At 32.3% G+C, this 26,311-nt stretch overlaps 1 protein-coding gene across 1 annotated transcript in view; it reads right to left on the bottom strand.

The window, feature by feature from the left end:
• SEMA5A (semaphorin 5A) overlaps positions 1 to 26,311 on the bottom strand; it is a 657,936-nt gene that overhangs the window by 267,803 nt on the left and 363,822 nt on the right. The window contains exon 8 of the mRNA XM_007486811.3: positions 24,413 to 24,626. Coding sequence (XP_007486873.1) covers positions 24,413 to 24,626 — 214 coding nt within the window. The remainder of the gene's footprint in view (positions 1 to 24,412; positions 24,627 to 26,311) is intronic.

Below are 26,311 nucleotides of genomic sequence, written 5' to 3'. Positions count from 1 at the left end.
GATATAGTCAATGCTGACATTAACCAGACATTAAAGTTGAATAACACCTTACTTTATATTTCTAATGCAATTTTTATGCTTTTATAGTATCACACACAGCTTTCCTCAGAATAGGACTGTATTCCCTTGTTTTGATTAAAATTTAAAAATGTGGTTATCAAACAACAAACATTAGAAGACTTCCAAGCTTAACCATGACACAAACATTATGAAATATTCTAAAGGAAAATTGATTTTTTGAATACAGTAATTTTTCAGAGATAACAGTATAAAACTGTTTCAAGAAAAATGCAAAATAGGATAAAAACAAAATATATGTAAGTATCCATATATCTTATGTAATGATAATGTGACCATATAATGAGCAGTTGGTACTATATCTCTATCTTACTATTGGTCCATCTATCACCTGTCCCCACCTGTATTCTAATTATTTAAATCCTTCTCTATTTTTTTAATATCTATTTTCTAACTCCTATCTTCCATCTTCCTTTCCTCCCTTTTTTCCTTCCTTCTTCACAAAGCTCCATGATGTAGTATGCCATAGCTGTTAACACTGCATTTTGACATGTATACCAATAGAACATAATCTGGCAGGTTGTTTTAAGGTGGAAAGGCTCCAAGTATGATCCTTCTAGGACTAGACTAGATACGTACACAGATGCTTACCATGAGACCTCTGGGTGATGAAATCTTTACTCATGCCCATCTATGTAACTAATAAAAATGGAAAATAGTTCTCAGTCCTGTGCTGCTTCTTCCCATATTAGCAGTGATAAAATGCCAAAAAGTAGGGCAAAGAAAACCAAGAAGCATACAAATTTAGACTAATTAACAAAAAAAATTTAACTTTTGTAATTATAAAGTATACTTTATTCTTTACCCACTAAAGAAGCTCTAAATAAAAACCAGTTAAAATGCAAAGTAAATTTTTCTTATGAATACAAAACTAGATGAAATCTCAAGCTTGAGCTTTAGACAGAAGAGATGAGGTTTTTTTGAAATATAATTCCAATACCAGGAAAGAAATTGAAATATAATGAAGGAATTGAACCACTCTCATGTTAAAATAATGCTATAAATGAAAAAAAAACAATTTGCAAGGGAATGGAATGGTGTTTCACAATTTCTCTTTGGAAACTAGATGGGGAAAAGGACATCTAGTACAAATTCCTTATTTTGTAGGTAAGAATACTGAACTAAAGAAAAGGTAAGCAAGTTTTTCAATGAGTCAGAGGTGACTAAATTCAGATTTGAACAATTCTCTGACTATGAGTCCATATCTACTCTAAAATACTGCCTGTTAATTAAATGAGAAGAAGGAAAACAAATATTCTGAAATTGAACAAGTCTATCATTATTACTATAGTTATTTTTTCTCATAATGAATAAGAATTGAAAAACACATCTAGATAAGGAAGTTATACTTGAAATATATACATACATGTGTAAATATTTGAAATTAAGTAAATGAAGCTGACCAAAGAGATAAAAAGACAACCAAAGCTGGACAATGTTAAAAGATTAGATTGCTAGGTAATTTTTAAAAAGGCAAAATTAAAAAAAAAACAATATAGGCAACATTCTCAAAAGAAAGTGAACAAATTGAAATATATCACTAATAACTAATCTATATACATATTTTATTTTCTCAACATCATCTTTATAAGACAAGACTACCTCATGAAAATTTGAAAATAATAAATGACATAACACTGTAAAGTTTAAATGTGGATTTCTTTAATCCTCATCAGAAATAATTATACTAGTTTCTATATATTTTAGATGAGGAAATGGTGCCTCTAAAGAAGATTGAGTGATATTCTGACCACAAAGGTAGCAAGTATCAGAAGGTGGATTCAAATTAAAGGCTTTCTGATTCCAGATGCAGCAATTTATTACCTTCAGGTATTCATAGATGATTCATTACAAGGTATTATCTCATATTCAGAAATAAATACTTAAAAGGTACAGAGAATATAAGATCTTAGGATTTTGACTATTTGTGAGATTTTTAAAAATAACAGTCATTAAATAATTGAGTTTGATATCATGGACTGTAAAATGCTTAATAAATGCTTAGTATAAAAAAATAAAGAAGCTCTTCCTTAATAAGACCTGTGTCATACATATGCAAAAATCAAATAAAATTCCTAAATAGATGTAATTATAGATATGTATTTATTTGGTCCCTGGTCATTGATATTAAGCAATGTCTAAAACAAAAAGATGTGCTTGAAAAAAAGAAACAGGATTCCATTTAGACTGATAAGATTATGTAATTTACTGATGATCTTTTGTTCATTTCATTGAATCCTGGACCATTGATAGGGCTTCTTCAATGAAGTCTAATCACTGAAAAGAGATTCGCTTACATAGGAACCAAAAATATCTGAATAAGTAAATAAAGGAAGCTTTGACTCTGACATGCAATTAGAAGGGCAGCCCATTGATATAGTCCATTAGCTATCTTGTAAAGGAATTATAAATTGACCATGAACTCACCCCATGATAAAATAGAAGCTTCATGGATTAGAACATATTTGGGGAATTTTTTGTGCTTCCATACTTCCTAAAAAGATCCCTAATATCAAAATTATTTGGGTTTTTTTTTATCAATATACTACCATGGAATTTATCTAGCAATGAACTACAGACTACCAAAGTCTCAGATTTTTTTAAGGTGATCCAAAGTACAATGGAAAGAATGGATTGGTACAAGTATTCTGTTGTTGCTTTTGCTTTCCTTGTTGTTGTTGGGAGTGGTTTATTTGTTTGTGAGATTGGATTTGCCTATTGAGTGTAGTAGATACTCATGATATGGATCCCAAAATTGACTGGCAGGAAGCTTTAAATTTTAAAAATTTAAATTATTCTACTTTGGCTGATCTGTCCATCCATAGGGTAAACTAGCTGCCTTCTGCTACCAGGGGCTCACCATTGGTGCTGGATTTAGAGAGGACACTTAATCAGAACTCCTGCTCTTAAGGGATTCATCAACCACAGCTAATTCAGCAACAAGAATTACCAATGCATATGGAACTTTTTGTGTGTGTGCTATATATGACATGACTATACTAAATGAAACAAATGATAACTTGTCTGTGAAAAGTGGTGAGGGAGGTTTTACTTAAACCATCTATGGTCAGGAAAGCATGTGAAAGATTCATGTACCAAGAAGTATAAGAGAACACAAATAAACCACCTAGATACAAAAGTAATGAACAGAAAATTAAAAGATCCATTAGAAAGTCTCTAGAGTGTTGAGTAATGCACATTGCAAAAAAAAAAAAAAGAGAAGGTATGGCTAGATTTTAATTAGTACTCATGAGAAGGATATCCACATCAGTTATATACCTGAAGTTTACAAATATATATGAAGTTCACAAAGTTTCAGGAAAAAAAGCCAGAAAATAGTAGGAATCAAAATGATAAAAAAAAAACTCATTACTATACTTTTATCTTAAAAAATAATACTTTTAAACATATGATGTTTTGTGATGAAGACCATTAAATTTTTAATTCTTTTGCTTCCACATATGACTATTAATTTTTAAAAGATGTTCTCTAGATAGTCCTCATAAAATGAGAATGTCCCTATTTAATAGTAAATAATAATTTAATAAATTCAATATTTAATATTGATAAATTAGATTTTTCAAAACTGTCCAAGAAATCACAACAAAGAAAACTGTTAAAATACTGTGAATACAGACTCCTTAGTTTGAGATGGTGGCAATTCACATATTTGGAGGCTGTCAATTAGATCCCTAGAAAACTAATATTATAAATTTGAGTCATATCTTTATAGTGCTTGATTTATCATATTTCAAAAAATTGTTATTAGCTACTGAAACAAAAGAGCAAATAAAATAGAAATATATATATATATACATATACACACATAGTAGAACAGAAGAAGAGATTTTTCCATGAAAATGAAGACCTCTCCCTTATATACAGTTTGCTTCTCTTTTTTAAGTGTATGATAAGCTTAACCAATAACTTGCAAAGATTAATATAATTGGTCTCAGAATGTTGTTTTAAATGTATGGTTATATAAAATCCCCTACAGGCTACCTTTGGTAACCTCTAAAAACTGTGCCATTCTTTTTTCTCAAAACCACTCAATTAATTCTATTTATTTAGTATCAAGACTGCTTTTAGGCATGTTAACAAGAACAGCAAAATTTCTAATTTCCATAGCCTGCTACTTTTATTATACCAACATGCTCCCATATCTTAAATTTTCTATTTCAAGGATCCTAACATTCTGAAGAACATTGACCAAGGAACACAACGTCATTCTAACTGACAATGAGAAGCACCTCATCTAAGAGGGTTGAAAGTTCCTAGATATATTAGGAATAGTTTCTATGAAGCAAACTTATATCAGATTATGAATAACAGTAAGGGAGGATGAGCAGGTATGAATGGATTATGGACTGAATTAGTGAAAGGAAAACTCCTCTTAAGAGTGATATACTCAATGTGTAGAGAGTGAAACATGGCAACTAGATAATTTAGTGGAAAAAGCTATGGGGTTGAAATCAGAAAAAAACAGTTCAGACACTCTTTGATGTTGGGCATGTCTCTTACATTTTTGCTTCAGTTTCTTTTCTATAAAATGTGGATAAAATTAATGTTCATATCACAGGGTTTTATGAAGACCAAAAGATATTTCATATATATGTGTATGTATACACACATACACACACACACACACATATGAGAGAGGAGAAAGAGAGAGGCTTAGAATAGTGTCTGGTATGCAATATATAATATATAAATGCTAGTTGTAATTTAAACATGTGAATGGTGCATATGTATATCTGTATTATATATGTGTATTTATATATGCATTTTATGTCTGTACACTCACATAAGTATGTGTTTGTATGGGCAAAGTATGATATAAATATTCATGAATCCCTTGGGTCCATAAATTTTCTCATATGAATTATGAACACATGTACATGGATATAAGTATACTCTCATTGGCACAATGTGCTGTATGTGTGAAATATTTATTAATATGAAGCTAATATATATTCTTTAAAATATTCAGACATACAAGACTATGCTCCTTTTTTGAGAAATACATTTCTGAAATGTTATATATAAAGCAAATTTTGGTATGTCAATTCCTATTTTTAATTTTAATTTCAGTTTTTAAAAATAAATATGTAGTGGAATAGACGGGGTAAATGACTGCAGCAAGACAGTCTATGATAAGCCCAAAGATCCCAGTTTTGTGGACCAAAACCCAATATTTGATAAGAACTGCTGGGAAAATTGGAAGACAGTATGGGAGAGATTAGGTTTGGATCAACATCTCACACCCTACACCAAGATAAACTCAGAATGGGTGAATGACCTGAACATAAAGAAGGAAACTATAAGCAAATTAGGTGAACACAGAATAGTATACTTGTCAGATCTTTGGGAAGAGAAAGTCTTTAAAAACCAAGCAAGAGCTAGAAAAAAAAATCACAAAATGTAAAATCAATAATTTTGATTACATCAAATTAAAAAATTTCTGTACAAACAAAACTAATGCATCCAAAATTAGAAGGGAAGCAACAAATTGGAAAACAATCTTCATTAAAAAAGCCTCTGACAAAGGTCTAATTACTCAAATTTATAAAGAGCTAAACCAGTTGTACAAAAAATCAAGCCATTCTCCAATTGAAAAATGGGCAAGGGACATGAATAGGCAGTTTTCAGTTAAAGAAATAAAAACTATTAATAAGCACATGAAAAAGTGTTCTAAATATCTGATAATCAGAGAGATACAAATCAAAACAACTCTGATGTATCACCTCACACCTAGCAGATTGGCTAACATGACAGCAAAGAAAAGTAATGAATGATGGAGGGGGTGTGGCAAAGTTGGGACATTAATTCATTGCTGGTGGAGTTGTGAATTGATCCAACCATTCTGGAGGGCAATTTGGAACTATGCTGAAAGAGTGCCAAAAGTCTGTCCGCCCTTTGACACAGCTATAGCACTGCTGGGTTTGTATCCTAAAGAGATAACAAGGAAAAAACATGTATAAGAATATTCATAGCTGCGCTCTTTGTGGTGGCAAAAAATTGGAAAATGAGGGGATGCCCATCAATTGGGGAATGGCTGAACAAATTGTGGTATCTGTTGGTGATGGAATACTATTGTGCTAAAAAGAATAATAAAGTGGAGGAATTCCATGTGGACTGGAACAACCTCCAGGAAGTGATGCAGAGCGAGAGGAGCAGAACCAGGAGAACATTGTACACAGAGATGGATACACTCTGATACAATTGAATGTAATGAACTTCTCCATTAGTGGCAATGCAGTGATCCTGAACAACCTGGAGGGATCTAAGAGAAAAAACACTATCCACATTCAGAGGAAGAACTGTGGGAGTAGAAACACAGAAGAAAAACAATTGCTTGAATATATGGATTGAGGGGATATGGCTGGGGATGTAGACTCTAAATGAACATCCTAATGCAAACACCAACAATATGGAAATAGGTTCTGATCAAGGCCACAAGTAATACCCAGTGGAATTGCATGTCGAAGCGTGGGTGAAGGGGAGGGAAGGAAATAATGTGATTATTGTAACCAAGGAATAATATTCTAAATTGACTAAATAAATTAATTCAAATGGGAAAAAAAGGAAAGAGATAAGGAAGAAGAAAAAGGAAGAAAACAGATCTGATGCTACTTGCTTCTAGGGGGGAAAAATGTCTGTTTAGTTAAATCTATAGCATAGAGAATTTTCAGACTTTTTTGTTTTAGGATCCTTTAAAAGTCTTAAAAATAACTGAGGACACCAAAGAGGTTTTGTTGATGTGGGTTTTAGATAGAGGTATTGATCTTGACATCATAATAGAAATTATAACTAATAAAATTTAAAAAATAAATATGTATTTCTTTGTGCAAAAGGAAGGAGATTAATTTAACATACAACTTTAAGAATAAAGTATATATTTATAATAATCAAGCAAAACATCTAAAGATAAAATTACTCAAAAATAAGTTACAGTATATGAATTCAAAGTGACTGGGTCTATTATATTTGGTAGCATTGTCTATAATTTATAGGCAAAAACTCAATTTTAATTAAGTTAACAAAGAATTCATATAATTTTATTCAATACTTTCAAAGTTCCATACCACGAGAAGTATTTTTAATTGTTAATAATTGTTAAGAATATTTTCTGGTGTTTTTGTAGAAGCAATTGGTTTTCTTGCTATTTGTGGAAATGGATGGAAAGAATATTAATGTGTTATATAGGAGAAATGTATGAGGCTGATATAGCTTCATTAACTATTCAAAATACCACAATGAAAGAACAAACATAGAAAGAGAGTTGTTCAGAAAGACTCAGGTTTAATTTTTTAAAGTTCTATGAAAAAAATTCCTGAAATATATGTATTGAAATTATTATAACGAAGACTTCAGATAGCCAATTAATTATATGAGGTACAATTTGCAGAAAAAAAAACCCTCAATTTGGAAAGAGGCCTCAGAAATATCCAAAGTTCCATTCAAGTAATAGGGAGCATACAATGTTACAAAAGAATATTTTCCACTTTGAGATAGCTGAATATGTTTATTTTCTCCCTATCAACTTCAAAAAACCTTTCTTCAAGTTCCACTTATGACTTCATGTTCTTCCACCTCAGTGAAATGTCTCCAACTATGACATCAGTCAAAAGAAATGTGTTTTGAAACACCAACCAAGTTTTCTCTTCTGCAGGTATGCATTCCCAGTTTGTTGAACCATATCTTGCATATAATCCCTTAATAACTTCACATTCATATAATTTTCTTTGATTATACTTTATTAATATATTCCTTGAAATATGGTACCAAGAAATTTACAGAATAATTCCAGTGTGGTCAATTTGAGGCAAACTTAACAAATTATCATGCTTTTCATTCCAGAAACTATACCTCTGTTAATATAACCAAAAATTTCATTAGGATATTTGGCTGCAATGTTGTACTATTAAATCATATCTAATGTTTGGTCCATTAACCTTTATCAGATGTTTTTCAGAGGAACTGTAGCACCTTATAATAATATTGTTATCACATAGTCATGTGAGGAAATTTAGGAGCTAGCTTAGATATATCTTTAAGAATTTAAACTGGTGAGAAGCATTCTATATAGAGAATTCCACATTAAAAACCCCTAAAATGATGAACTCACAGATTAATGCCTATATAATAAACCATCAGGAAAGAAAGGAAACATAAATAGATGAAAGTATAAAAGTAGATCACAAGAAAATCAGAGTGACATAACAATAATTTAGAAATGATAGAGAATATATCCAGAAACATATAAACACAAATATATCTAGTAAAATAATTCATGGCCTCGAGTTTATTTGCACAAGAGTTAACTTATCATCTACTTTCAGGAGACCAGGGATAATAGACCTCATATTGGAAAAATGAAAATGAAATTAGAAAACAAATTTCAAATTTCATTTTCAACTCCCTTTCTTGGAGCTGCCAAATGCAGAGAAGATAGACATTAATTGACTTACCTTCATGCCAATTTCAAAATGAGAAACTTCCTATTTGATTCACTGATATAAAACTTAATATGAACACTTATTCTGAAATGAAGCACCTATAATAGAATTTATAATGGAAGACAGAAATTTGTTATATGTAGTCTAACATGCTTTGAGTCTGTTCTTTCCTAGACATGGGGAGAACAGAATTATGAGAAAGGTAAATGGGATCTAATGCATTAAAATTAGATATGAAAAATTATCTTTGCAGTCAAAAATGAAATTCTGAAGACAAAGACACAAAGATCTTAATAAATTTTTCTTGATTAAATAATCTTTCTTATACTTGAAATATCTAATCTCCTCAATGAGCACTTTTTAAAGAATTAACAATATTTTTAGAAGTTGAATAAGAACACTTGAGGGGGAAAATTTAGAAATGATAGTTATAGGACTTCCAGGTAAACATGGCAGTAGTGTAGACTGAGGACTCTTCCTCTCCTCACCACCTACTGATATAGACTACCTCAAAAGGTCAAAAAAATTCATATGAACAAAGGGACTCTACAGGAGGGTTCAGCATTGAAGGTATGTGGGATTTGGGCATTTCCACACCTTAAGGGGGTGAAATAGCTTCCACCAAAATGCGAACTGATCAACCCTCCCCCACCCTAGCTACAGAGCCAGAGTCAGAGCCAGTGTATTAGAATCAGTGAGCAAGCAAGGGAGCACCTCTACGTCCTTGGTAGCCGACTAAGACAACCAAAGACCTACCCCTGAGAACAGCTAAACCTGAGACCCCAGCAGGCTGAAGAGCACAGACCTTGGGCACCAGTATGGAGATAGCTCAGAAAAGGTCAGTAAATAGTAGAAGCTGCAGAGGTCCAAGTGATGACTTCAGGCAAAAACCATGTTCCTTAGCTTTCAAATTTTAAAACTATTCCACACTAATAAGACTGTACTTTATAAGATCTGCTTTAGCTATTTCCTGATGAGTAACAATGGAGATACTTGGTTTAACAGAATCAGGTCTTGGGAAGTAAACATTTTCTCCACCCTCCTTAAATTTAACAAGATTAGGAAGGTCTGCACCAAATGCAAAGATTAAGTATCTGTGAAAAAAGGCAACAGACATGTCCAGAAAGAGCAGACAGACCCCTGGGCTAAGTCAAGCTAAGCCACCATTGGTACAGATGAGATGCAGGAAAGTGATGTAAAACTGTCTATATGAGGCACATCGCTTCCTCTTTCTGCCTCTTTTCCTGGAGAGGTGACTGGCTGAGAGTGTGCTAGGCATTTTGACATCTTGGAGTGTTGGTGGTGAATGTTGCCCTTGAGCTGATTCAGATTCAGCATCTTAGCTGAGCCCCTTTGGAGGTCAGGCTGATTCTTTTCTCCTTCACACTCAAAACCTTACTTTATAGATCTCATAATCTTCCCTCCTGGTACTAGCCCCTTCCTTCTTCCTTCTTCTTTATCTCCTCCACTATATCAATTAAATAACCATGAAATTTCCAGCTGAGTTTGGGTGTTTCATTAGGATTTTATAAATAAAATCCTTGGTGACCAAATATAATTATTACAATTAGTCTCAACCATAATTTTAACCTTTACAAGCTCCATACTCAGAGACCCTACCCTTCTCACTCAGACTTCTGACTGGAAAGGGAATGAAACATCATCATAGTGATGGCAAACAACACCCAGGAAAAACAACTTATTGACACCAAGAAAAATAAGAATGCATTGACCCTAGATGATTTTTTTCAGGAAAAATCCAAACTACAGAGGAAATAGCAGAAGAGAAAATACAAAAAAGTTCACTCAAACTTTCAAAGAATAATGGAAATTATCCACAATCTCTTGAAGAATTTAAATTGCAGCTTATCAAAAAGATGGAAGAATTTTGGCAAGAAAAGTGGAAAATTGTTCAAAAAGAAAATAATAATTTAAAGGACAAGTACTGCCAATTAGAGAAACAGCTGGAAACCACGAAAGGCAGGATAGACCAAACCAAAAAGGAAAATCAAAAGATTATACCAGAAAGCCAATCCTTAAAGACCAGAATTAGGCAATTGGAAATCAATGATCTTATAAAACAGCCAGAATTAATGAAGTAAAGTCAAAAGATTTACAAAATGGAAGAAAACATAAAATATCTCATTGACAAGATGATAGATCAGGAAAACAGGTCTAGAAGAGATAATTTGAGAATCATTGGTCTACCTGAAAACCCAGAAATAAACAGAAATCTTGACAACATAATACAAGAAATTATCCATGAAAATTGCCTTGATGTTCTTGAACAAGGAGGTAAAATAGACGTAGAAATAGTTCATAGAACACCCTCTACACTGCATCCTCAAAAGACAACCCCCAGGAATATAATTGCCAAATTTAAGAGCTTCCAAACTAAGGAGAAAATTTTACAAGAAGCCATGAAGAGAAAATTCAGATATCAAGGAGCACCAGTCAGGATTACACAAGATCTGGCAGCTTCCAAACTAAAGGACCCCAAGGCTTGGAATTCATTTTCATAAAGGCAAGAGAATTGGGTCTTCAACCAAGTATCACCTACCCATCATAACTGACTATATATTTCCAGGGGAAAGTATGGGCATTCAACAAAATAGATTTCCAAGTATTTGTAAAGAAAATACCAGAACCAAGTGGAAACTTTGATATCCAAACACAAAAATCTAGAGAAACATGAAAAGATAAATAAGAAAAAGAGAGGAAAGGGAAAAATTTTATTTAAATTTTCTTCTTTAGGGGATTGAATACAATCTAATTGTTTATATTAATATATGGGAAAATGTTATTTGTAACTCACAAATATTATATTCACTATTATAGTAATTAGAAGAATCATTAATAGGTAAATATTGGGGTAATAAGTGCTCTAAGATAATATGCAAAAAATAAAAAGGGAGGGGGGAATAGAAGATGGCACTAAGAGAAACTAGAAGGAATAAGATAAATAGGATAATTGATATCACACAAAGAGGCACATAGGAAGGGGAGGGGAAGAATACTATTATAAGAAGGAGAGGAAGAGAGTGCTAATAAGAAATACTTAAACATTACTCTCAGAGAAATAAATTCTGAGAGGGAAGAGCATCTAGAGTCATTACGGTATAGAATTCTATCTTACCTTACAGGGAAAGTGAGAAGGGGAAACCTAAGGGGGGTAGGGGAGTGGGGAGTACAAAAAAGGAAGGAATGAGGAAGGAGGAGGGAACTTAAAAGACATTTAAAAAATGAGAAGAAAGGAGAGGAAAGGGAAGTATAATAAGTGTGAGGATTAGGGGGACTGATTATAAGCAAACCACTGGTTTAAAAAGATATAGTGAAAGAAGAAAGGGCAGAACTAGGAGAGGTTATCAAAATGTTGGGAATACAGAGGTGGTTATCATAACTCTGAATGAATGAACTCATTCATCCATAAAACAGAAGCAAATAGCAGAGTGGATTAGAAACCAAAATTCTACCATATGCTGTCTACAAGAAACACATATAGATAAGTATAAATAATCATAGAATAAGGATCAAAGGCTGTAGCAAAATCTATTGGGTTTCAACTGAGAAAAAGAAGGCAGGAGTTGCAATCATGATATCTGCCAAAGCCAAAGTAAAAATAGACCTGATTAAAAAAGTTAGGGAAGGTAATTATATCCTGATAAAAGGCAGTATAGACAATTATGAAATATCTATACTCCACATGTATGTACCAAATGGTATAGCATCTACATTTGTAAAGGAAAAACTAGTGGAGTTAAAGGAGGAAATAGATAGTAAAACTATACTAGTGGGAGACCTGAACTTTCCTCTATCAAATCTAGATAAATCAAACCAAAAAAAAAATAAATAAGAAAGAGGTAAGAGGTGTGAATGAAATCTTTAAAAAAATAGAGTTAATAGATATATGGAGAAAAATAAATAGGAACAAAACAGAATACACCTTCCTTTCAGTAGCACATGGTATATTCACAAAGATTGACCATGTACTAGGGCATAAAAACATAGCAAACAAGTGCAAAAGAGCTGAAATAATAAATGCAACCTTCTCAGAACAAAATGCAATAAAAAGAATAATTAGTAAGGGTACATGGGGAGGTAAACCAAAAATTAATTAGAAATTAAACAATAAGATTCTCCAGAAACAGTTAGTTAAAGAACAAATCATAGAAACAATTAATTTCATTAACAGTAATGACAATGATGAGACATCATTTCAAAATCTATGGGATGCAGCCAAAGCAATACTGAAGGGAAAATGTATATCTTTGAGTTCATATATTAACAAATTAGGGTGGGCAGAGGTCAACAAATTGGACATGTAAATCAAAAAATATTAAAGTGAACAAATTAAAAATCCCCATATGAAAACTAAATTAGAGATCCTAAAAATTAAAGGAGAAATTAATAAAATAAAAAGTGAAAGAACCATTAAATTAATAAATAAGAGTAGAAGCTGGTATTTTGGAAAAAGGAATAAAATAGACAAGGTACTGCTTAATCTAATAAAAAAAGGAAAACCAAATTAACAGTATTAAAAATGAAAAGGGAGACCTCACCGCTAATGAAGAGGAAGGTAAGGCAATCATTAGAAACTATTTTGCACAATTATATGGCAACAAATATGGCAATCTAGGTGATATGGATGAATATTTACAAAAATGTAATTTGCCTAGATTAACAGAAGAAGAAATAGGATACTTAAACAATCCCATATCAGAAAAAGAAAATGAAAAAGCCATCAAAGAAATCCCTAAGACAAATCCCCAGTGCTTGATGGATTGAGAATTGAACTCTATCAAATATTCAAAAAACAATTAATCCCAATACTATAAAACTATTTGACAGAATAAGCAAAGAAGTGGTTCTACTAAATTCCTTTTATGACACAAATATAGTACTGATTCCAAAGCCAGACAGGTCAAAAACAGAGAAAGAAAACTATAAACCAATCTCCTTAATGAACATAGATGGAAAAATCTTAAATAGGATCCTAGCAAAAAGACTCCAGCAAGTGATCACGAGGGTTATGGATTATTATCAGGTAGGATTCATACCAGGAATGCAAGGATGGTTCAGTATTAGCAAAACCATCTACATAATTAACCATGTCAACAATAAACAACAAAAATCACATGATTATCTCAATAGATGCAGAAAAAGGCTTTGACAAAATACGATACTCATTCCTATTGAAAACACTAGAAAGTATAGGAATAGTGGGCCTTTACTAAAAATAATAATGCATATTTCTAAAACCATCAGCAAACATCATCTGCAATAGAGATAAATTAGAAGCATTCCCAATAAGATCAGGAGTGAAATATTGATGCCCATTATCACCTCATGTAATACCCAGTGGAATTGCGTGTCGTCTATGGGAGGGGGTGAGGGAGGGGAGGGAGGAATAGAATATGATTTTTACAACAGTACAATGATCCAGAACAATTTGTTGGGATTAATGAGAAAGAACACTATCCACATCCAAAGGAAAAACTGTGGGAGCAGAAACACAGAAGCAAAACAGTTGCTTGATCACATGGGTCGATGGGGATATGACTGGGCATATAGACTCTAAATGATTACCCTAATGCAAATATCAACAATGAGGAAATAGGTTTTGATCAAAGAAACATATGAAACCCATGGAATTGTGCATTGGCTATGGAAGGGGACGGGGGGGGGGGTGGGAAGGGAAAGAACATGACTCTTGTAACAAAGGAAAAATATTCTAATTTGACTAATTAAATAAAAATTTCAAAAATATGACAGTTACAGAATGAAAAATTGGAAAGTAACAATTTTAGCATAAGATATATAGAACTTTGCTCAAGCAACATACTCTCTAAAAATAAGAATAGATGAATTCAAAGCATGTTAAAATAAAGTCTAAAGGCTGAAAACTAAAAATAATATACAAGGTGTCTCATAATAAAAACAAATGATAAGAGATTGAAAAGAAGCAAATTTAAGAATCATTGGATTACCTAAATACCCCCTCCAAAAAAAGGTGGGTGAGGGAAGTACAAAATCTATTTTAAGAAGTTCTAAAAGAAAATTGTCCAAATCTTTTTAGAACCAGTGGGCAAATTAGAAATTGAAAAAATAGATGTTACTTCCTTAAAGAAAACCCATAGAGGAAACTTATAGAAACACCATAACCAAAATTGAGAGCTTTCAAATCAAAGAAATACTGTAAGCAATCAGAAAGAAGGGATGAAATACTGAGGTGGCACAATCAAGATCACACATAATTTAGAACACTAAAGGAATTAGATCCTTGAATTATGATATTCCAAAGGCAAAGAATATGGGTTTACAAACAAAATATCTTAGCCAGAAAAAGTGAATCTAATGCTACAGGGGATGTGGAATGGACTTTTAATGAAAGGGCAGACTTCCAAGTATTCCTGATGAACAACAAGAGAAAATTCTAACTATGAATGAACATGAGTATTAGTTACTAGTAACTACTAGTAGTAACCAAAGATAAACAGCTCAATTCAAATATGAGGAGACAAAACATATGTCTCCTCTGAACCCTATAAATCATCATCATGAATCATAGAGGGAACAACTTGGAGATTAATTTATATCTTAATGCTCTTAAGGAAAGAATAGAAATAGAAGGGCAGGGAAATACACTGGGGACTAGTGAGGGGAGGGAAAAGTTAAATTAGGTCATATAATTGAGATATATATGCAAACCTCTACAAACAAGGATAAAATGATGGTGGGAACTGGCTGACACTTGGGAACTGGCTGACACTTGAACCTTTCTCTCACTGAACTGGTTAAAAGAAGGGATATGCATCCAAAAATAAACACATGCTATTTGGTAGAGAAATACATTTCACTCAACAAGGGAGTAGAAGGGGAAGGAGTGAAGGGATAGAAGAGTAGAAATAAGATTAAACCAAGCAAAACAAACTCTAAGGGTGTACAAAACGATTTATAGTTCTTTTTGAGTTAACAAAGAATCACATGTAAGGAGATGTCCATTAACTGCAAAATGTATCAACAAGTTATGGAATACATACGAAATGCAATGAATTATATAAATATGATTAAATATACATGGAGTAAATATGATAGAATAATTACAGAATATAATAGAATAGTATTGGCCTATTTGCCCATAATTATAAAAACCAATTATCACTCCAGAGGGCTAATGATGAAATATGTTATCTACCACCCAATAGAGAGATGGATTCCGAATGTAGAATGAGAAAAAAAATTGCGGACATACATAAAATGAAATTTGTTTTCATTAACTATACATGCTTATGAAAGATGTTTTGGTTTTCTTGTGTTTTCTTTGGAGATTGAGGGTGGGGTGGAAAAGTGAGAAGATGGAACATAGCTGATTAAAAGAATTAAATTTTGAAAATTAAATTGTCATCTCTTTAGACTTTTCTTCATTAGACTAAATAATCTCAATTAATTTATATTCTCTACTCATTTTTGTGACTTTACTCCAAACCCTTTCTGTATTCTCCATATCCATCTTCAGGGGTAAAAATAAGTAAATTTTGGGACTTTATCAATATCCATCCATATGAATTCAATCTCAGCAAAAGAGAATATGATGGTTTAAAATCTTCACAAAGGCATATTCCTTTAAATAAGGAGTTCTACCTATAAGTCATCAATATCCATTCATAACAGCTATTTCAACATGTAGAGGAAAAAAAGATGGAATAAATAGAGATAAGTAATACTCAGAGGACACATTCCTACAACAGGACAACAACAAAAATGGGCTGACTGGAAAATAAAAATCGGTTTTCAATTATTTTATTTCTATGAAAATTTCAGTCAAATCAATAAGTATATTAATTGAGCAACAGCTTCCGGGTCACTGTGCTATGCCCTGGAGGTTCAAAGAAAAGCAAAAAAACAATTCCTGTCCTCTACAGAGATATATCCACATTACTGTACCTCAATGAAGTTTGGAATAGAGCTCACTATATAAAGGGAGAAGCCCATTTACTTGGCGCTTAACTTATATTCCTTTAGACTGTTTTACATATACAAATATTCTATTTCAATCTTTTGGAGAGCAGGGGTTTTGCTTTATTTCTCTGTGAATCTCTAGCTGCTCACCCAATGCCCTTTCCACAGTCAGCACTCAAAACATATTTGTTGCTAAGGAAAATGATGTTGACCTTACCACGGCTGAGTCTATACATGTTTTTATGCATTCTGCCATCAAGTTTGATGTTTAAAATATAGACAGCTTTTTAGTCATTATGTCCTCTTTATCTTTCAGTGCTACGTTTGCTAATTTGAGTATTTTCTTCTTCAGATATACTCCTGAGCCTATCTAATTAATTTGCATTTCATTTCTTTATGCCATCTCTCCAATTTATAAATATCATATTTTAGTGAGAATTTGCTAGTGTAAAGCTGAACTCTGTGGCACACTGCATTAACTGTGGGGACTCTTCAAAACAAGCTTCTTACTGTTTCCTGGATAAAGGGCAAACTATGTTATGAAAATCCAGCTGTGTTCAGGTCCAGTCATGCCAGCAATCTGGATGAAGCACAATACTGTATAATCAGGGCATCCCATAAAACACCGCTCTTCATGATAGATAAAATTGTCATTTCTTGAGTCAGATACCAGTGGGTTTTTTCTTCAAGTATAATGTCCTTTAATAATTAATATTAACAGGTACTATTTAACAGTTACAGGAAATATATTTAGTATTTAATTCATATCCTTTAAATACTTTAAACCAGAAAAATATATGGTATATATGTGTAAATATGTACACATGTGTGGTTTATCAGAAAGAAAACAATTACAGAGCTGAATGTGTAATTATAATGATCATGCTTGACTTGACAAAGAGATGAAAGAAATGTGACATGCAGAAATATACATGCATTCCTGCATATAGAAATCAATACATATATATATATTTATATGCAATCTTAATCTTAGATGATGATGATGCAGCTCTCCTTTCTTGAATTGGTTGAACCTTTCCTTTATAACCTTTATAACCATGACTCACTGGGACCAGAGGGGGATTTTTAATACATCATGTTCCTCTTTATTACTTCCATGTTGTCTCACCAATTATAAAGTAAGCTCTCTGAGGGGGCAGATACGTGACTCAGTGGATTGAACACCAGGTCTAGAGAGGGGAGGTCCTAAATACAAATCTCGCCTCCAACAATTCTTAACTCTGTCTAAATCACTTTAACCCCCATGATCTAGCGCTTGTCACTTTTCTGCCTTAAAACTAATACCAACTACTGATTCTAAGACAGGGGAAAAGGCTTTTAAAAAATGTAAGTGCCTTAAGAATTGGATCAGCTTCACATTTTTTTGTACTCTCAAAGTTTATCACAGAGTTTGATAAATAATAAGTGCTTAATAAATGTTTGTTGATTCATTTTTCTGTCATACCAGTCTCTGGTAAGTGTGTGTGGCTCCGTTTATTGAATTACATTTTCTCCTTTCTTTTTAAAATATGTAACAGAGGATCTTTTGCTGGGTTAGAGGAATGATATATTCAAGTGTTATGTATAATTTAAGGACATCAAAAATGTGATAACAAAAATAAAAAGGCTTTTTATCAGGCAAGTTCAGATTTTTTAAGATTAATATGAACAAGTTAATGAACAAGAGATATATAATAGGCTCATTGATATCCTAGAGTACTGAATTTGGAGGTAGGAAGACTTGAGTGTGAATTATACCTCAGTCACTTACTAGATATGTGACTGGACAAATTATTTAACTTCTCTCAACCACAGTTGCTTTATCTATAAAATAGGTATAATAAGAACATCTACTTCACAACGTTGTTTGGAGGATCAAATAAGATATTATATATAGTGTTTTACAAACCATTAAGTTCTGTATTAATGGTAGTTAATTAACATTAGTTTTAGAGACACGGCTTTTAGTTGTATATTAGTTGTGAAGGCATAACTTCAGTGTTTCCAAACACAAACATACAGACAAGATTAATGAAACTGTTGGTTCCCACGGCTACAGAACTGGAATTGGGGTCACTGAGTTCTGCATCAATAGCATTTGTGGTTGATTTCTAAACAATTATCCAGTTTCCTTGATTATATGTGGTGACTTTCTACTTATTTTTTTGTTTCCTCAGGGGTAACATACTCAGCTTCATAACATACTCATTTGTGATCTTTTGTTTTGCTTTTTTTCTCAGATGTGCAAGAATTCTGTCCCTCACACCAGCCTGTTAGCCAATTCAAAATAAGATTATAAATTGTTGGTATTGTTGTTGCTGATATTCCATAAAACACCTACTATAGAGCTATATATCCCAGTCTTCTGTAATTGGAACAATAAATGTTAGAGGGATCTGGGACTTCATTTCTCTTTATTCTTCCTTCTTTTTTCTTTGTTTCTTTGTTTCTTCCATTCTTCTTTCTTTCTTTCCTCTTTTCCGTCCTTCCTTCCTTCCCTAATTGATTACTGAAAAGAGTGACTTTGCCCCTGAAAACAAATACCAATTGAGGGCAATCCAAAAAAAATTTTAAATACTATGTGACTCTCCTGATTCTTATAGTATTTGATTCACTGAATTACGGTGTCCCTTAAATACATCAAACAATAGTTAGAGAGAAAAATAGTGAAAGGAAGAATGGTGGCTTCTTTGTACTGAAATTAGTTTGAACATTATTTGGTCTATTCACATTGAACCCGTCCTTTAATATTTTGAGTGATCTAATTGCATGGCATTTCCTCCATGAGTTCATACCATAAACTATCCATGCTTTTTCATCCTAATGGAATTTTTCCATTCATATATATTTTCTAAAATGTCTCTACCGATATATAAATGTTTTCCACTTCCATTTGATTATTTTCATTTCTTATGAATTCCAATGCAAAACCCATCTTGCCTATTTCTAATGATCAACCTTCATGCATTTCTAAAGAGACATGTCACTGATGAAACCTTTTAAATCATTTATTGCACAAAAGTCATTCTTGGCATGCCAAGAGGTAGCACAGTGGTACAGCATTGTAGAGAATGTGATAAGGCTTAGAATTAGGAATAATCATACACTGGCAACTGTTGGAGTTGGAAGATCATAGACATGGGCATCTCCCTTCTCATGAATCTCTTGGGATACAACATATCTAAGTCATTTTTCAATCAATCTTTAAAGTACTATATATAGATCAAATTTTATTAATGGCAATATTTTATAGCCAAAGTGTATCCTTACCCTGTCCTTACGTATATATAATTATTATCTGAGGTCTTGCTATTCCAAGATTCAAAGAAATATTATAACACCAGGAGAATATAGTGTATTATAGTCCTCACCTGTCTGGATTTTGAATTGAGTTGCTCATTTAAAAAAACAAATATGCTCATATACATATATATATATACATATATACACACATATTATTTAACTTGAGTATCTACACTTCATCTGACATGTATCTAAACTACGAGACTCTTCTAATATGTAGCAAATTTCATTAAATAAAAATGTATGCCTCAGTACCAGGAACTACTCTATATCAAGACAGAAATAAGAATTACTTCCTCAGCACTCATTCCCTAGCATTATTCCATTGGTGAAACTTGCAATCCAAATAAACATAGCTTTTAACACAACTGATTCATTTTGCTACTCTTCTCATTCTTCTAAGTTTCTTGTTGACAGAAGGAGTTTAAATAATGTTTTAGGACATCTGAGTAACAGCTCCAGGATTTTTCTTAACTCTGCCAAAACTCACATGTAAATAATGTGACAGCTACAGTTTCAAATGAGCATTTGTGATTGACAATGACAAAACTGTAAAATGTTTTCTGTAAGTTTTCTTACAAATCTAAATTGCCATATAAGATATCACAAAATATTTTGTTTTACAACAATTCTCAAGGAAAAAATCCATATACTCAACCTACTCACGGTAAAAAATCATTTTAAAAGATGTACACTGCTTCTACTACTATTATGTCTTCTCTTTAAATCCAGGAGTATTTTTATCCATCTTGGAAGATTTTGTTTGATTAGTAGCAATTTGTCCTTTCCCTGGAGGAAGGATTTTAAAATATTTTTGGCTATGGTGAAGAATAATCTTATTAGTAATTAAATTATTGCAGTAGTAGTTATCAGCAATTTTATTTTGTACCCAGTAGTCCCACAAGGGACAAAAAAATTCAGCTACATCTATGTGCCATTTGAAAGAAACAATTCTTGTGAAGACACACTTTTAATTAAGTGCTTTTCTTTGGATAGTCTCAGAGGTGATATAGAAGTCCTCATTTATTCCTCCACTCATGAGATTTAAAAATGAGGTTAGGCTCTATGATGATGGATTTTATTCTTTGGATTTATTTCCCTGACTAGCCAATGCAAAATTGAAAACATTTGCAGTATTTATGTGAATATGGTTTACATTATATTAGTTATTAGGAGGTTTTCAAAAAAGGGTTCTTACTATTCTCAGGATAAAGGTCACACTAGGTTATAAAAATCCAGCTATGTGTGGCTCCATAATATTGGGAATTTATTAGGAAAAAAAAGGTGATGGTTGGCACAAGTATTCAACTTCCCAAGTTTGTAATGTTAATAGATTCTCTTCTCCATACTCTTTCTTGCTGAGGCAATTTTCTTTCCAACACAAGGAGGAGGTAGTAAAGCCAGATAAGGTCAATTTCAGAGAACAGTATGCTATTTAATATGATGTACAGGCAGGTACCATCTGGGTGATGAGTTCAGTAATATTTATTTTATTGTAAAAATGTTTTGCTAATGCTTTTTATCTTTAATATTATCATCATTTCTATTCAAAACCTCAAAACCTGGTCCAAGAATCAAACTCTCCTTTTAAAATAAAAATAAAGTTTAGTAAACAACTAATAAAGTGACTGCCCATGTATGACCTACCCTGCCCTCATATGTCCCCACTTCCCTGCAGGGAAGTTATATTTCATTTTCTTTTAACTCATCCCCTACAGTCTATTATTTCTTTTCCTTAAACTTATCTGATCCCAGTCTCCTTACACAACACCCAAAACTCTCCCTTTATCCTGTCCAGTCCCCAATTCCTTGAGTTGTATTATAACTGTCACATATACATTTAACCCTCTCCTCTTCTTCTGTCCAACATGTATTCATTTTACTATTTCCTTTTCCAGATCAGATACGAGACAACAGATTTTCTATGTATTAATCCTACTGTCTATTCTCTTAATTTCAAGAGTATTAATATAGAAAACCACATTTCTAATGCATATCTTCATTCTGCTCTTTACTAGGATATATTAGTATCTAATCATCCATTCATGGGCTTTGATTTTACATGATCATCCTGGATTCTCTTACTGGTTTAGGTTTATGATATAATCTTGGCACTCACTTCTACTTAGCTTGTTAGTTTTATTAAAGAACTCCTTATTGTTTCTTTTATCTGTAAACTTTCTTCTCTTTTTTAGAAAGATATATACTATTTAAATTTTTGTCAAGATACTGCAAATATGTGTAGTTAAAATCTGATGTAGATAGGCTTGAATAAGCTTCCTCATTATGTTTCCAACTAAACCATAATTTAGGCACATTGTAAGAGCTTAAGAAATAACTTTCCATTGTATGGAAGGAATACAATAACTATTAACATTATGCAGTCTATAATGTGTAATCTCAAAATGTAATAACAGCGTGAATAGCAGTGGCCCAGAGTACTTGAGACAAGATTAACAGTGAATCCAGCCATCACAGTCATTAAACCAAGGAAATAGTCCATAGACCATAGATAGAGAAGGAAGTGATACATGAGTATCACTAGAGCATTTGATAAATCAAATGGCAGAGTATGGAGTACCTAGACTAACCAAGGGCAATAGCAAGGTGTGGAGTCCATGGAGATAAGCAAGAATCGGTGTTCAAGAGCTCAACCTGGGCAAGAGCCCAAAAGCAGATATAGACACCAAATATAGAGGTTAAAGCTGTGGTCAGAGATATTCAGCAGTTAGAGGGCCAGAGGCTGAAGCAAGAATTCAAATCTGGGTTAAATTGTCCTGTAGAACTTGTTTTGAGGATTCAAAACTAGCCACATCTAGGGTAGGGGCTAGAGAATGGGTGGCAAAGAGATGATAGCATTGCTCCTACCTTTTTATTGGACTTGATTTTAGAAAGTTCTAATTATAAGCACTTTATTAGATTATTTTTCTTAGTTAAAACTTGTCCTGGGCCAGGAAAAATAAAAGGAACAACTTAGATCTAAGTAGATGAAAGCTTCAGGGCTCAAATTCACATCAATAGAGCATTTATGGGTACAGTTGAAGCCAGTTAACAGAGACAGTGTTAATGGAGAAAATTTAGTTAAACATTTCTTGTTTAGGAGAACATTTCATTTTGCCCTTTGGATGTAATATAGAACAATTCAACTTGATGGGAAAACTTAATAATGAGAGAATTTTCTCTTCCACAAGGGAGACTTTAAAAGAAAGGTGCAGTTTTTGATTCAAATAGTTTATGTAATAACAAAACATGAATCCTGTGTTCAATATATAGTCCTCTCCTTTTTTTAATGAAAATTAATTCAGTAAATCACATTGATCTGCACACATGATATACCTCATTAAGATAAAGGGTACAAATAAATGATAAAAGTAACATCATAACCATGGTCTAAGGCATCTCATATTTATTAATAGTAATCAAGCACCATGAAATTCAAAATTTGTTTTATTAAGAAAACCATACAAATGGCATGATGCATATATATTCCTTTAAGCATAGACTGAGAGTTACTAGGAGGGCCCATCTTCTGATAAAATGACTTTTTATGTAGAAAAATCAGTCTCTGATGCTCTGATATCTATATTTTTTATCTTCATTGATAGATAGACACATAGACATAAACAGAAATATAAGTAAACAAATATACACACATATTTATATACACACACATACATATAACCTATGCTAAAGGAACTTTGGTGATTACTTGGGGAATAGATAGCAAAAATTACAAGGAACAGGAGAATAAAATTTTCTTCCTCTGATGGCAATGGCAACCAACTTTTTAAACCTCTGTTCTCTTTTTCAAAAATTATCTTTGTCTGTCTGGATGCAAATATTTCTATTAATTGATGCTTAAGTAAACAATATTTTACTCCTACAAATCTACCTCCTAAATTAATTCCCCTATCTCTTTAATCATTTTGTGTTGTTCCTCTGTTAACAGCCTCTGATTTATCTTTAGAATTCTGGTGCTGAGGTGGCTAAAAAATAATGCAATATTTCAGAAACAGATTCAGAAGACTCATGGAAAAAAGGTAATATTTCCCTTCTTCTGGCCTTTTTCCTCCAAGACTTAATGGCATGAAGTTTTTCAAGCAGGTTCTCAATAACCATTGCATTTCCTCATCATTTTTCTGATCTCTCTAGACTCATATCTATTATATTCCCTTCACCTTTGGGGTTTGTAGACACTACTCCACCACCACCCCCTCAAATGCAGCAGAGTCTGCAAATCTCATTATGAGGCTGGTTACTCTCCTTCCCAGATCATTAATAAAGATGTAAGAAAGAGCCATTGTTAAACAAAACAACTATCAAGATTGTAGCATAGGGAGTTCATAAGGTAATTTAAAGATGACCGAAACCCAGACTTACCTCTATTGTTTAGTAATCAAATACGTTTTAGTTACTTCTTCACCCTCAATAGTTTTAGGTCTATCTGGTAGGTAATATTTTAACTACTTGAAGACTAAAGTGCCATTAAATAATCACTTTATTGTTTGATATTCAAATACCTAATATTTCAAGTTGCTTAAAAAATAAGCTTTTCTTCTGAAATTGTGAATCAGGAAATAAGGCATATAACTCAAAAGGATTTTGATGCTTACCATTTAGCCATTTGGAGTTGTACTGTGCAGTGCGTAGGGGAGGGAGGATCCCGAGGCTTCTGTAAATGGCAGGATCTCTTCCTGGGAAATCCATAGCAGTTGCAGCATACAGCTCTCCACCAGAAGTAAGCAAGGCTGTGGAGTTATGTTGGGGACTATAGGGACACCGAGCCATACCACTGATCTGATCATGTATTTCAGTCAGATTACTCAACTGTAGATGAAAAAAGAAAATAGAAATTTCTCAGGACTGACTCCCTTTGAAGGAGACCCATAAAATATCAATGCATCAAAGATGAATATGTTAAAGGACTTACCCTGGGCTGTCAATAGCTCAGGGTGACCAACATTACACTTCTGATGTACATCTATTATCTGTCATTCTCAGTACATGGCAGTCCTATTTCCATTCTAGTATATTCTTACTTACCATTGAAGTGATTCATCTGTTAATGGCTCTTCTTTGCTACTAATAGTTTTTATTCATTAAAGATAAAAAATATTTCATGATTTCTAGCTATAATTACTAACAGTTTATCCCAAATAAAAAGACTTTTTGGATAGGATATAAAAGGGGTAGTATGGAATCACTGAAAATGTTGTATGACTTCCCAAATTTAATCTAAGATTATGGACACATTTATTTATATCTATATATGCATGTTGTGCATGAAGGAACAAAGAGCCACAAATATAAGTGAATTTTATCATGTTATACATTTTTCAGCTACTTTATTTAATAATGATGTATGCAGAGAATAATCTCTTTCATATTACTGGGGATTTAGCTGAGGAAGCTTTGCAATTACCTGAGGATTCAATTAGTAAAAATCATGGAGCCTCTCATCATCAAATCATCAATTTTTATTATGTTTGAATTCCAAACAAGACTTCTAAGACTATGAAAAACATCTTAGTTGATGATTTTTACCATTTTAACATGTCATATATTAATATTCTATAGGTAATTGAACAAATTTATTTCCGTGTTTATACTTTTATAGTAATATATCATTTTGCCCTGACCGGGATACAAATTCTTTTAGGAGAAACTCTAAGGCTGTATTTTTTCCTACCAAGTAACATATATTCATAAAACTTCATTATTTAAAAATCAACAATAAAATCATTACAATTAAATTTGTTTACTAACCACTTCCAACCAAATTAATTTCACTGCAGAACATAATTTTTAATCACCTTGTCACAATCCTCATTAAGATTATTTTTCCATTGTTACTCACTTTTCTTTGTTCATGCCCATAGTTACTGTACTACAATTTCTATTCTGCTTTTTTATATTATTTTGTATTATTTCACCTATATATTTCACCCATATATATGCCATTCTTTATGGATATCATGTACCTATTCATCTTAACTGTATATTAGTGTTTAGTATGTTGATATGTAGAAGTATTTATTTCTTTGCTTTTGTACATTTACACCATTTCTAGGTTTTTGGATTTTTGTATATTTGCATTAAAGCAAAAAAATAATTCTTTTTTCTTATTATTTTGAAAATACTTTCAGGACATATTTGTTTTAATGAAATTATTTTATAAGGAACTGGATTAAGTAAAATACTATTTAAATCAATAAACATTATAAAAGAAGGAAATGATATTGTGTATACCACTCAATTGATTATAGATATGCCCTATGCTAGAAAAATTCATTGTAGTTGATAGTTACCTGTTATTTTCATCAATAATACCTTTGAAGCATAAACAGACTACTCTAATAAATATTTTATAGAGACAAGGAAACAAAAGCTTCAGTAGCTGTCTATGTCTTCCAAGTTACCAGTTCTGGATAAAAAAGGAAAAGTATGATGTATGTATCTTTTCTTCCCTTTAAAACTTTTCTTTCTTTGGAATATTTTTATAATCAATAAAT

This window comes from Monodelphis domestica, chromosome 3 (genome assembly GCF_027887165.1).
Source record: "Monodelphis domestica isolate mMonDom1 chromosome 3, mMonDom1.pri, whole genome shotgun sequence".
Classification (NCBI taxonomy): domain Eukaryota; kingdom Metazoa; phylum Chordata; class Mammalia; order Didelphimorphia; family Didelphidae; genus Monodelphis; species Monodelphis domestica.
The sequence above is the reverse complement of the archived record's forward strand: the minus strand, read 5'-3'. Positions and strand labels throughout refer to the sequence as shown.